Raw genomic sequence first — 13,985 nt, 5'->3', positions numbered from 1 at the left:
GTGGGCAAAAAGTTTGATTTTGGTTTCATCTGACCAGAGCACCTTCTTCCACATGTTTGGTGTGTCTCCCAGGTGGCTTTCTTCTTGCCACTCTTCCATAAAGGCCAGATTTGTGCAGTGTACGACTGATTGTTGTCCTATGGACAGACTCTCCCACCTCAGCTGTAGTTCTCTGCAGTTCATCCAGAGTGATCATGGGCCTCTTGGCTGCATCTCTGATCAGTCTTCTCCTTGTCTGAGCTGAAAGTTTAGAGGGACGGCCAGGTCTTGGTAGATTTGCAGTGGTCTGATACTCCTTCCATTTCAAAATGATCCCTTGCACAGTGCTCCTTGGGATGTTTAAAGCTTGGGAAATCTTTTTGTATCCAAATCCGGCTTTAAACTTCTCCACAACAGTATTACGGACTTGCCTGGTGTGTTCCTTGGTCTTCATGATGCTCTCTGCGCTTTCAACAGAACCCTGAGACTATCACAGAACAGGTGCATTTATACAGAGACTTGATTACACACAGGTGGATTCTATTTATCACCATCAGTCATTTAGGACAACATTGGATCATTCAGAGATCCTCGCTGAACTTCTGGAGTGAGTTTGCTGCACTGAAAGTAAAGGGGCCGAATAATTTTGCACGCACCACTTTTCAGTTTTTTATTTGCTAAAAAAGTTTAAAATATCCAATAGATTTCTCTCCACTTCACAATTGTGTCCCACTTGTTGGTGATTCTTCACAAAAAATTTAAATTTTATATCTTTATGTTTGAAGCCTGAAATGTGGCAAAAGGTTGAAAAGTTCAAGGGGGCCGAATACTTTTGCAAGGCACTGTATACTTGCATCCTTTGAGACCCTGAGTAATTTGTTTTATAGGAGATATATTTCTCATACTAGGGTGTGGAAATACAAAAAATCTACTTTACTCTGAAACACTGGTGTCTCCAAAGATACTCCACCCAATCTATAGTTTGTTCTTGAAATACTCCTCTATGGTGAAGTCCTGAGCTTCCAGAACTATCTGGACTCTCAAGAGAAACCTATTGGATGGGATTCAGAATTAAGTACTTTCACTAGCTTTACTTGGGAACTAATTTTAAATCTTTTGAGTTTTTTTGCTGGAAATACTAGGTCCCTAGGTCATGCTTTTCCTGATACATGTAACTTAGGCATGCAATGGCAGCCTAAATTGGGGTTAGCAGATGTTGTATTACAACCATAAGCCTCAGAGAAAATGTTGTTGACCTCTGAACATACAAAATTATTTCCACCTACTACTCAAGTCAGATATCTTTGAAACTTAGTAAGCTTGATAAACTATATAATAAATATGGATTAGCTATAGAGGAGGATTGGGCTTTGATTTTTAAACCACAATGATATTTCATCCAGGAACAAGCCGATTCAGATTCAATTTTTACACCACTACATTATAATATGAAACAGATTCCATTATCCTCTTGCTTTAGGTGCTAAAGCGAGGGGGCAGTAATTCTTCATATGATGTGTGAGACCTCCCAGCGATTAGACTATGTTGGTCACAATAAGTTAGTACTTCCAATATCTGAAATCCCTTTTTGAGTATTCTAGGGCAACGTGGGATAATTCCAACTATCATCAACACTGAAAATGTTTGTAACACTTCTCTTCTTTTATATAAAAAATGAATGCTCTAACTTGGAAAAGGGTGAAGCCATTCACAATTATGAATAGAAGGGGTTGGTTAATTCTATGTTTCCAATATATAAGCTTACCTATGAATCTAAGGGCTAAAAATTTGAGGCTGTTTGGTCTAGCTAGGTAAAGATATCAGACACTATCAAATACTCTGACTATCATGGGGATGGTATCATCTGAGTTTCAATGGGTTGGTCATCTAATGCCGCGTACACACGTATCAGACTATCCGGCAGACTTAGTCTGGCGGACAAACCACCGGACTGTCCGCCGGACTTTCTGAACAAGATACCTGCCCACACACGGTACTTTTGCAGCAGACTATCCGCCGTACTTTTGAAATTAACGGACTCACCCACACACATGGAGGAAAGTCCATTAATTTTGAACGCGGCTCCAGGTAGCCGGGACTAGCGAAGGAAGCGTCGCTGGCCCCATCACCTGGTATGGAGTTAAAGGGGAAACCCTACGCCGAAATAACGGCGTGGTGGTCCCCCTCTAGGTCCATATCAGACCCTTATCCGAGCACGCTACCCGGCCGGTCAGGAAAGGGGGTGGGGACGAGCGAGCTGCCCCCTCCTGAGCCGTACCAGGCTGCGTGCCCCCCCACCCCAAAGCACCTTGTCCCCATGTTGATGAGGACAAGGGCCTCTTCCCGACAACCCTGGCCGTTGGTTGTCGGGGTCTGCGGGCAGGGAGCTTATCGGAATCCGGGAGCCCCCTTTAATAAGGGGGCCCCCGGATACCGGCCCCCCACCCTATGTGAATTAGTAAGGGGTACAATGTACTCCTACCCATTCACCTGTGAAAAAAACGTTAAAAAAACACAACACACAAGGTTTAAAAATAATTTATTGCACTGCTCCGGGGGTCTTCCGTCTTGGGGGGTTTTCTCGCCGGACTCCTCCGCTATCTTCTGCTAGCTCTTTTACTAGCGGAGGAGCCCGGATTTCTTCTTCGCTGCCGCCCTCTTCTTCCGACTTCGGGGGTCTTGTCCCCCTCTTCGGGGGTTAAAGGGGGCTCACGGATTCCGATAATCCCCCAGCCCGCAGACCCCGACAACCAACGGCCAGGGTTGTCGGGAAGAGTCCCTTGTCCTCATCTAAATGGGGACAAGGTGCTTTGGGGTGGAGGGGTGCGCGCCCCCTTCCCCAAAGCACCCCCCCATGTTGAGCGCACGCGGCCTGGTATGGCTCAGAGGGGGGGGGCGCTCGCTCGTCCCCACCCCCTTTCCTGACTGGCCGGGTTGTATGCTCGGATAAGGGTCTGATATGGACCTGGGGGGGACCCCCACACTGTTTTTTTGGCGTAGGGCTTCCCCTTTAACTCCATACCAGGTGACGGGGCCAGCAACGCTTCCTTCGCTAGCCCCGGCTACCTGGAGCCACGCTCAAAATGAGCGGACTTTTCTCCGGGCGAGAAAAGTCTATTCATTTCAAAAGTACGGCGGACTAGCACACACACGGCCGTATTGTCCGCCGGACTAGCACACACACGGCCATATTTTGGTGCAAAACTACTTTCTTAGTCCGCCGGACTTTTCCACCGGATTGTTTGATTATCTGTACGCGGCATTAGCCTTAAGCCCCATACACCTTATCAGTATTTCTGCTGAGTTTTTCCATCGGATTTACCAAAACCGTATAATATGAGGTCAAACCTTAGAAGTTTCAATTCGTATGCAATCAGACAGGCCCTTCTACTACATGGTTTTGGTAAACCTAAAGGAAAAACACAGCAGAAAAACTGATAGTGTGTATGGGGCTTAAGGTGTGTGCTGTTCACCAGTAGATTGAACATTCAACAAAGACTGCCTTTTCCTTAAGACTACCCTTGAGGACTGTACTGGTTGATTGACACCTATGAATTCTATGTAAGCTGTTTTATGTATCTATGACATTTAACTGTACTTTTACTGTTTTACTATTGCAAAATAAATAAAATCTCTGCAACAGAAACCAAACATTTTTATACTTACTTAAAGGGATTGTAAGGGTATTTTTTTTATTTTTTAAAAATAAACATATTATACTTACCTCCGCTGTGCAGCTCTGCTCTTCTGGGGTCCCTCGGCGGCTGTCTCTACTTCCTCCCACAGGTACTTCTCATGTTCATGCGAGCTCCCTCTCATGGTGAGAAGCACCTGCGGGCGGGCTCCCGTGATACAGCCAGCAGCTATAGCCTTTTGCTGTATCACACGGCCCCGCCCCTGGCGCGCGGCATCATTGGATGTGATTGACAGCAGCGCGCACTGCTTTCAATCCATCCACTCCAACCAATCAGCGGCCAGGCTGAGTGGCGAAGAGGACGTCGGGGGCGAGTGCAGGACTTTTGACGGGTCAGGTAAGTAAAACGGGGGGGGGGGGGGGGCTGGGGGTGCCGGCACTGTCAGATGTTTTTTCACCTTAATGCATGGAATGCATTAAGGTGACATTTTTTTTACCTTTATAACCCCTTTAAGCACATAAAACACTATCAAGATAACACAGCAAGAGGAATATCAACGCTAATTGATGAGACTATGAAGTCATACACGATGAAGACATGTCAGCTTACTTATGGATTACCCCATAACTCTTTAAGCATAAAACACAATAAAGATCCAAATCCACCTTATATTCTAGGTAAGAGTAGGTTAGAATAAGAAGCACTCTTGCAGCAAGCATAATTATGGTGTAATTGTATTCAAAATGTTTCATTAAGATTATACTTAAAGAGGAGTTCTGCCTTCCAGCAAAAAAGTAAAAGTCAGCAGCAACACCTACTGTAGCTGCTGACTTTAAATATTAGGACACCTACCTGTCCTGGAATTCAGTGATGTTGGCACCCTAGCCGCTGTTTCCATCGGCTCTTGGGTGCTGTCACCACCATTCATAGTAAGGGAACCCAGCAGTGAACCCTTGTGGATTTAAAGCTGTTTCCCTACTGCGCATGCTCAAAGCGTGCTGCGCTTTCTGAATAGTCCAGCGGCAGGGGAAGGAGGAGGGCCGAACTTTTGAGTGATCGCTTTGCAATCTCCCAGAAGTGGGAGTCAAAAACAGGTAACCACTCCTCTGAAAGGTGCCAAATGTGGTACCGGAGGGGGGGGGGGGAGTCAGATAAGCGGAGCTTCCACTTTTGGGTGGAACTCACCTTTAAGGCCCCGTTTTAATTCACTTTTTTTTTTTAAGTATTAGTAGCACCCCATCCTCCACTCCTCCCCATTTATTGTTAATCAAACCTTTCTCTTGGGTTTGGACCTCAATTAAAAAAATTGCTACAACTTCTCTATGCCTTTCCCATGGTCAGAGTTTGTGCCAATGGGTGGACGTCTGAGGCTTTTCCACTCACTTCCCAGGGATGCTAGACAGGGATATTCTCTTTCTCCCTCCTGTTCCATGGCTGCTCAAATCAGGGAAATTTTCTATAATAATGCTGTTATTGACATGTTGAAAAAAAAGCTGCATCCTGACAACTATATGATTTTATAATGAGAGAACTCAGACCTTTCACTTAATACTACTGTCACGGTTATTACCGATTTTGGCTGTTTTTCAGGTCTGATCATTAACGTGTTGAAATCACAAATTTTGCCTATTGATTTTTTACCTGTTACTCGCAATCAGGTAGTCTCACTTACATTTTGCAGGACTGGTGTCATTACATATATTGGTATAGATGTTTGATGGGAACTTTGTGATTATATATGTCTAAATGTTGATCCCCTGCTTACTACTATTACAACTAAAATTGGCATATGCCAATAATATGTCTACTCCACACTTAATGTGTTTATATATTCTAATACAGCTGCTACATAAATAAACACTTCCTAAATTGTTTCACAATATATTTATATATACTGTATATATATTGAGTATGTTTATACTCTATATGTGCTCAACCTGGCTTGACCTGATATCTGTGTGCAGTAAGTGGTGCTGCGGTAGGGGGTCCCATATGTGCTAAGTATCCAACTTAGAAGTAAATACCTTAGGCTCAAAAATATGCTTTATTAGACACCCGGGTAAAAGTCACAGATGTGGGGGCATGGCTTGGACATGGCGTGTGACGTTTTTTGTGAGCTCCTGGCGTCCCCCTGCTTATCTTGACAACCTACATGATTTAACAGCCTCCTTCAGCGGCATGCTAGCTGCGAAACGATACCAGACCAGATCGTCAGCTTGACCGACTCGCTCCCACACTCCCCAAGGGGAGATCCACCGCTTCTTCCATAACGTGCACCGCACCTCCCTGGGCGCCATTGTGGCAGCGCCACGTGGCTCAGGTCTAGAATTACAGGCAACGCTGGGCCCGCCGGGCTCCCCTGGCTCACCCTCTTCTGCCCAAACATGTCAGAGGTCGCAAATTCCCCTCTGAGAGGAGAACCAGACCACCCCAATGGTGACATTAGGACACTTCTACAAAACAGGACATAGAGACCCTGATCCACCGGGTGGAAGAGGCACACCACCGGAACATACAGGAGGTTATGGCAGAGATCCACTCGCTAGTGGAGAGGGTAGACACAGGGGAGACCTCCATCTCCTCCCTGGAACATCGAATGGAGGCCCTGGAACAGTTGCATATCGCACAGGCGGATATAACAGTAGCCCTCCAGCTTCATATGGAGGACTTAGATGACAGAAGCTGCAGGAACAACCTAAAGCTAAGGGGCCTCCCAGAAGCCACTGGCATTGAGCACCTTTCTGCTACGATGAGTGCCATTTTCCAAGTATTAGATTCCCCACAGACTACTGTAGATCTAGACAGGGTTAATAGGGCCCTAGGCCCAAAATCATCTGACCTCAATATGCCTCAAGATGTTGTGTGCCGCCTACATCGTTACCCCCAGAAAGAACAACTCCTCCACAAGGCGTGGGAGAGTGGGGAAGTGGAATTCGACGGAGCATCCATCAAGATGCTTCCCAGATCTCTTCAGGGCAACACTCCAGCAAAGAGCCCACCTACGCCCGATCCTAGACCTGGCACGGGAACAGGGAAGTACATACAGATGGGGATACCCGCTGACAGTCACCTTTCGGAGAGCCTCTGCTTCCTTCCCCCACTACGTACACCCACAAACCTACCAGATCTCTTTGCTTTCCTTGATGTAGAACCCATCCAGGTAATCCTGCTTCTCCCATGCCCGGTGGGCTGCCCTGGCCCCTCTGGGCCGGGGGGAACATCCTCAAGCGCGCCATTAGAGGCCACGGATGAGATCCCAAGCCCTCTCCAGGGAGATATCCAGGGAAGCCTAAGTGTTGAAAGCACTGTTTTACATGCCTGCATGGCTGTTTATGGCTGTTGATTTTATGGCGAACGTTCTGAGTTGTCCCCGCTGACTACCTGCAGTTGGCATGACTAGATTTTTCCTGCACTTACTTACCTGGTATGTCCCCACGTGCCAATGCCCAGATGTACCCATTACTGCACATGAGAGGGGCCTTGCTCTTCTATGACATTCCCTACATGCATATCCCTAGCCGTATTTGGTTTTCTGTGTTTCTTATGAATACAAGGATACAGTACCTCTTCAGGATGTGTGGTCTTTGTGCCCCAATGTTTCCACTGCTCTGGATTTTTTGGGGGGGATTTTTCATATAGCAGTAAGTTATGAGACTTCTGATATGCTGCCCAGATGAGGTCTTTGTGCCTCAATGTTTTTTCATGCTTCATACATAACCCCTCTCTCTATAACAGCGTTGCCTTACCATGCCCCTCACATGTTCATTTAGGGCTAGAGTGACCACTATGTTTTACCTACTGTCATGGTGTCTAATGTGAAGCAGATTATACTATGCAAATATTTTGGGGTCACTGACTGCCACTGTTTAGATGACATCAGAGCCCCCAGGTTGTGGCTGGTTGCCACAGTGTCGGCCCCTCTCCTTGGGTCACTTACTGGAGGTCTCGCCGAATAAGTGTGAACAGACATGTCTGTCCCGTACCCCTCCGTGAGGCCGAGTCAAACCCAGTAAGGCCGCGTACACACGCGGGGACTGTTCGCTCAACTTTGTCCGCTGAACAGTGTTTCAGCGGACAGTCCGCTCGTGTGTGGGCTTTCAGCGGACAGTTTCAGCGGACAGTTTGACGAACAAAGTTTTTCGGAAATCCCGAAAAACTGTCCGCTGAAACTTGGTTTGAGCGGACAGTCCGCCCGTGTGTGGGCCAGTCCGCTGTACTTTCGAAATGAGCGGACTGTTCCCGCCCGGGAGAAAAGTCTGCTCATTTCAAGCGCGTCTCCAGGTAGGCGGGGCCCGCGACGGAGACGTTGCGGGCTCCGCCGCCTGGAATGGACTTAAAGGGGAACCCCAACGCCGAAAAAAATCGGCGTGGGGGTCCCCCCAAAGTCCACAACAGACCCTTGTCCGAGCACGCTACCCGGCGGCCAGGAAAGGGGGGCGAGCGAGCGCGCCCCCCCTCCTGAGCCGTACCAGGCCGCGTGCCCTCAACATGGGGGGTGCCTTGGGGAAGGGGGGGCCGCGCGGCCCCCCCACCCCAAAGCACCTTGTCCCCATGTTGATGAGGACAAGGGCCTCTTCCCGACAACCTGGCCGTTGGTTGTCGGGGTCTGCGGGCGGGGGGCTTATCGGAATCCGGGAGCCCCCGGATACCGGCCCCCCCACCCTATGTGAATGAGTATGGGGTACAATGTACCCCTACCCATTCACCTGTAAAATAAAAGTACCCAAAAAAAAACACAACACACGAGATAAAATATTTTATTGCACAGCTCCGGGGGTCTTCCGTCTTCGGGGGTCTTCTCGCCGGACTCCTCCGCTATCCGCGACAGCGGCGACAGAAGACCGGGCCACCGCCTGTAAAAGAGCTATAAGAAGGCGCGGTGGCCCGGCAGAAGAACCGAAGAGGGGGACAAGACCCCCGAAGTCGGGAGAAGAGGCCGGCGGCGGGGAGGAAGAAAGCCGGACTCCTCCGCTAGCAAAAGAGCTACAAGAAGATAGCGGAGGAGTCCGGCGAGAAGACCCCCGAAGACGGAAGACCCCCGGAGCTGTGCAATAAAATATTTTATCTCGTGTGTTGTGTTTTTTTTTGGGTACTTTTATTTTACAGGTGAATGGGTAGGGGTACATTGTACCCCATACTCATTCACATAGGGTGGGGGGGCCGATATCCGGGGGCCCCCTTATTAAAGGGGGCTCCCGGATTCCGATAAGCCCCCCGCCCGCAGACCCAGACAACCAACGGCCAGGGTTGTCGGGAAGAGGCCCTTGTCCTCATCAACATGGGGACAAGGTGCTTTGGGGTGGGGGGGCCGCGCGGCCCCCCCTTCCCCAAGGCACCCCCCATGTTGAGGGCACGCGGCCTGGTACGGCTCAGGAGGGGGGGCGCGCTCGCTCGCCCCCCTTTCCTGGCCGGCCGGGTAGCGTGCTCGGACAAGGGTCTGTTGTGGACTTTGGGGGGACCCCCACGCCGATTTTTCTCGGCGTTGGGTTTCCCCTTTATGTTCATTCCAGGCGGCGGAGCCCGCGACGTCTCCGTCGCGGGCCCCGCCTACCTTGACACGCGCTCGAAATGAGCGGACTGTTGCCTCGTGTGTGGGCGAGTCCGTTCATTTCAAAAGTTGCGCGGACTTAGTACGACGAACTTAGTTTGCCGTATTTGTCCGCTCAAAAAGTGCCGTGTGTGGGCAAGTTCGTTCATTCAAAAGTTTGAGCGGACTGTTTGACAAACTTAGTTTCGGCAGACAGTCCGCCCGTGTGTACGCCGCCTTAGAGGTGTATGATACTGAGCAATCTATTGGTTATATGACCCATGGTTTCTACATAAGGTGTTGGGCTTGCATACCACTCTTGAGTACTGCTATATCTATGCAACCTGGTGAACATTTCCCTATGAGAGCTATGTCCCTCCTCCACCCTTCCAACCCCCGCCTTACCTCATCCTCCCTCCTTATATATATATTTTGGTTCACTATGCACTTTTATGTTATAAGATCAATCATTCCTTGTCATGTGGTTGGTTGCTTGAGAACAGATGTGCAGTTTTTTTAGCACCTAGCATCTCACAGTGTCCATTTTTTTACTTTGATTCTTTTACATTATTTATTACACTTTTACACGTTGTTACATATATGGATTTTCATTTACAGGATACTTTGCACTTTATTAACCATGTTGAAGGGATTTAAGACATTTGATTTAGCTTATTATTGTCACCCCCCTTTTTTTTCATTTATGAATTTACATATATTTTATCCTTAGAATCACCTTTACATTTGGTGGTCTGATTTATCCAGTTTATCACTTAGCACATTTTTTTAAGGAGCAGTGCACGACGCAAGCACTCTTATTATATACTAATATCAGGCAGCACCACCCATACCTCTTTTTATTCATAAACTATTTATTGCTCGTCCTAAAAAAAAGTATTTATTAATTCTTTGATTATTTGTTTTCCATTTTGTTATATAATTTAAATACCTGATCTAACAAAATGAACAGTTCTTTATGACCATAGCTAAATTTTTTGTATTAGGAAATGATTGGACAATGTCTGAAAAGGGTTGACAAGAAAAAAGGTAGTCTTGTGTTTATGATCCACCTGTGTAGTAATATGGAAAGGGCCACCTCCTGAATTTACCTTGCACATACAACAGTGAGATTCCATTTCATTTACCTTTACTATGTTTGGTATACTGATGCTTGACCATTTTCATACTCTAGTGGTACAGAATTATTGTATTTCATACAATATAATATTGCACCAGCAGGCACAGCTACCCACTGTGCTTGCTAGCACCCAGGTAATGCCCATTTTAGTTACGGGGAGGATAAGTGTCAGTTGAGATAAAACACTTTATATTAAACCCATGTCAAATATTTTTTGTTGGGGTTAAATAAATGTCTAACACTGTGATTACTTATCTGTACTTTAAAATGTATTTAAAAGTATTTGTGGCTATACTACATTAATACCAGTTCATATGTTCCTAATTGGCATAGTTTTTTTTTTTAACAGTCAGAACCTACCGTCTCTGGTTTCTACACTAAGCTGTAGTCCAAGGTTGCGCTGTGGATTCATTACCCATAAGTTGCTGGTTGCAGTAATGTCGAATTCCAGCCAACCTTCCTCAGAAGCCCACACTGTCTGAGTATCCAGGAGGAAGAAATCTGATTCTCTGTTATAGAAACAAAACAACATCATCTTAGTATAGCATTACAAAGCAAGCTAAAAAACATAAGCATGTACCCCCATCCTAAGATAAAGCTCAACCCCCCCCCCCCCCCTTAAAAAATATTTCTATATTTCATTGATCAAAGTTTGACTGGTTCCTGTTGAACTGCCCAAATTTTTTATTCATACATCAGTAAATTAAGAAAGACTTAAAAAGCAAGAAACTCTTTTTTTTTACATTTAAAATATGTATATAAGATAATGATCATCTCTCTTTGTAGTACAGTAAAAGCAGATTTTTTTTAAAGTTCTGCACCTGTCATGCTCACTCTGCCAGGCACGTGCATGGTGAGTGGAGTGGTTTTTAAAATGCTGTACAAAAGAAGGCATGCATCTTGAGTGTTTGTAGGCTCTCTCTTGCCCAAAGTAGAAGAAACACTTTGCCCAGCCAACTTATTCTTGATACAGTTAACCTCAGAAACCATGGCCATAAGAGCATCATTTTTCCAAGACAGGCCTTGTGCATAGAGTTCTCCAGTAAGGACAAGAACCAGGGAAAGACAAGAAATCAATAGCCTGGGGAACAATCACAACCAACTAACCCTTTCATGACAGAGGTAGATTTATGTGGGCAAAATATATTGTACTATCCAAGGCACTGAGTAATCATGGTGAGGCATGGTTAAAAGTGGGTGTTCTGAAATGTCATTGCTTATTGTCACACAGCTGGAAAAGAAGTTGGTGCTGGAAGGTTTCCCTCAACCACGTGTTGAGATTGCTGATTTGAACAGGGTGAAGGTGACTATATAGTGCCCACCATGTATCCTTTCCTGATCTATGTTTGAATGTTGAAGTACCTTCTCTATTGCCCCCCAGACCAGTCCTCCTTGAATAGAACTGCAGGGGAGCCTGCTGAAGAGAAACAAATCATAAACCTTCTGGAAATTCTTCACAGGTGAATAATAGAGCTAATTTCACAGAGTGGGGAGGCCAATAATTAAGAGTGAAGCTAACAATGATTGAGGAATCCCTGACAAAGTTTTGGATAACTGTAGCAGCGTTGAGGTAGTGTATGCAGCAAAGTAGTAAAAAAAAGTCCTCAGGAACAAGAAATAGGAAGTTGCCAGAGCAGCACACACCTGTGCAAAGCAAGGGGAAACCACTGCATCACATACATGAAGAGGTCTGCTTAAACCTCCTGCCTTGATCAAATCAAGTCTTTCATAGTATTATGAAAGACTTGACACGATCGAATTGTCCAGCGGACTTGGTCCGGCAAACAATCTGGCAAACAATCCGCCGGACTTTATAACGAACAGACTTGGCCACACACGCACACTCCGAAAGTCCGGCGATTTCTAATGCGATGACGTACAGCACGTACGACGGGACTAGAAATAAGAAGTTCAATAGCCAGTAGCCAATAGCTTCCTTCTCGTACTTGCTTCAGAGCATGCGTCATTCTTAGTCTGCCGGACTAGCACACTGACGAACGGATTGTCCGCTGAAAGCCAAGTCCGGCGGACAAATTTTGAGTCACAACTACTTTCTAAGTCCGCCGGACTTTTATGATGAAAAAGTCCGCTGGAGCCCACACACGATCGAATTGTCCGGCGTACTGTGGTCCGGCAGTCATGTGTACGCGGCATCAGAATGAGAAACATCGACAGGATTCCTGGTCTTAGCACATTCCCACAGGTTAGTGTGGACCCACTGCTTCACCAGACAAGAGATACAATAAGTCTTAATGTACACGGAACATTTTACAACCTCCTCTAAACTATGCAACTTGACAGATAGTAACCGATGTTTAAAAATGTCTGTTTTGCCACATTTATATGCCGCGTTTAGCTGCATTTAGGAGTGTTTTTTTTCAAATAGTCAAAAATTAAAAACACCTGTAAATAAAACATGGCTAAATGTGAGTTACCGCATTTACAAGCTGTTATAGGCGTTTGTCATTTCAAATGCCTCTGAACATCCATCCTGAATGCATTTTTTTGATTTCCAAAAAATGCTTCTATACTCAACTGCCTAGAAACGACTAAGGCCGCGTACACACGCGCGGACTGTTTGCCCAACCTTGTTCGTCAAACAGTTTCGGCAAACAGTCCGCTCAAAATTTGCATGAGCGGACTTGCCCACACACGAGCGGACTGTTTGACGAACAAGGTTGGGCAAACAGTTCGCTCAACTTTTGAAATGAACGGACTCGCCCACGTAAGGAGGAGGCAAATCCGCCCATTTCGAGCGCGTGTACAGGTAGGCGGGGCCCGCGAAGGAGACGTCGCGGGCTCCGCCGCCTGGAATGGGCTTAAAGGGGAACCCCAACGCCGAAAAAAATCGGCGTGGGGGTTCCCCCAAAGTCCACACTAGACCCTTGTCCGAGCACGCTACCCGGCCGGCCAGGAAAGGGGGGCGAGCGAGCGCGCCCCCCCTCCTGAGCCGTACCAGGCCGCGTGCCCTCAACATGGGGGGGTGCCTTGGGGAAGGGGGGGGCCGCGCGGCCCCCCCACCCCAAAGCACCTTGTCCCCATGTTGATGAGGACAAGGGCCTCTTCCCGACAACCCTGGCCGTTGGTTGTCGGGGTTAGCTCTTTTACTAGCGGAGGAGTCCGGCTTTCTTCCTCCCCGCCGCCGGCCTCTTCTCCCGACTTCGGGGGTCTTGTCCCCCTCTTCGGTTCTTCTGCCGGGCCACCGCGCCTTCTTGTAGCTCTTTTACAGGCGGTGGCCCGGTCTTCTGTCGCCGCTGTCGTCGTCGCCGCCGCCGCCTGCCGTTCTTGTTCTTCTTCTTGTTCTTCTTCTTCTTCTCCTGGAGATGTTGACTCGACGATCTCTCCGGCCGGAATGCCAGAGCCGCGCTGTGCGGTCACTTATATAGTGACAATGGGGCGGTGTCACATGGTATATGTCACATGGGTTGGTCACATGGTGACCCCGCCCCCTTACGATGTCATAGTCCCCATGTGACATCAACCCATGTGACCAACCCATGTGACATATACCATGTGACACCGCCCCATTGTCACTATATAAGTGGCAGCGGAGCGTGTCCCTGGCATTCCGGCCGGAGAGATCGTCGAGTCAACATCTCCAGGAGAAGAAGAAGAAGAACAAGAAGAAGAACAAGAACGGAAGGCGGCGGCGGCGGCGGCGGCGACGACGACGACAGCGGCGACAGAAGACCGGGCGGGGGGCTTA

The 13,985-nt window shown here is 47.5% G+C and overlaps 1 protein-coding gene across 1 annotated transcript in view; it reads right to left on the bottom strand.

Annotated features, from left to right (window-relative positions):
* The window catches only part of BMP6 (bone morphogenetic protein 6), a 227,730-nt gene that overhangs the window by 64,857 nt on the left and 148,888 nt on the right, over nucleotides 1-13,985 (bottom strand). Inside the window, exon 3 of the mRNA XM_077492163.1 lies at nucleotides 10,640-10,788. Within this exon, the coding sequence (XP_077348289.1) occupies nucleotides 10,640-10,788 (149 nt within the window). The remainder of the gene's footprint in view (nucleotides 1-10,639; nucleotides 10,789-13,985) is intronic.

The sequence above is a fragment of the Lithobates pipiens genome, unplaced genomic scaffold (assembly GCF_037356315.1).
Source record: "Lithobates pipiens isolate NorthernLeopardFrog02 unplaced genomic scaffold, aLitPip1_a1.2 Scaffold_19, whole genome shotgun sequence".
In the NCBI taxonomy this organism is placed as follows: domain Eukaryota; kingdom Metazoa; phylum Chordata; class Amphibia; order Anura; family Ranidae; genus Lithobates; species Lithobates pipiens.
This window is presented reverse-complemented; position numbering and strand designations above follow the sequence as displayed.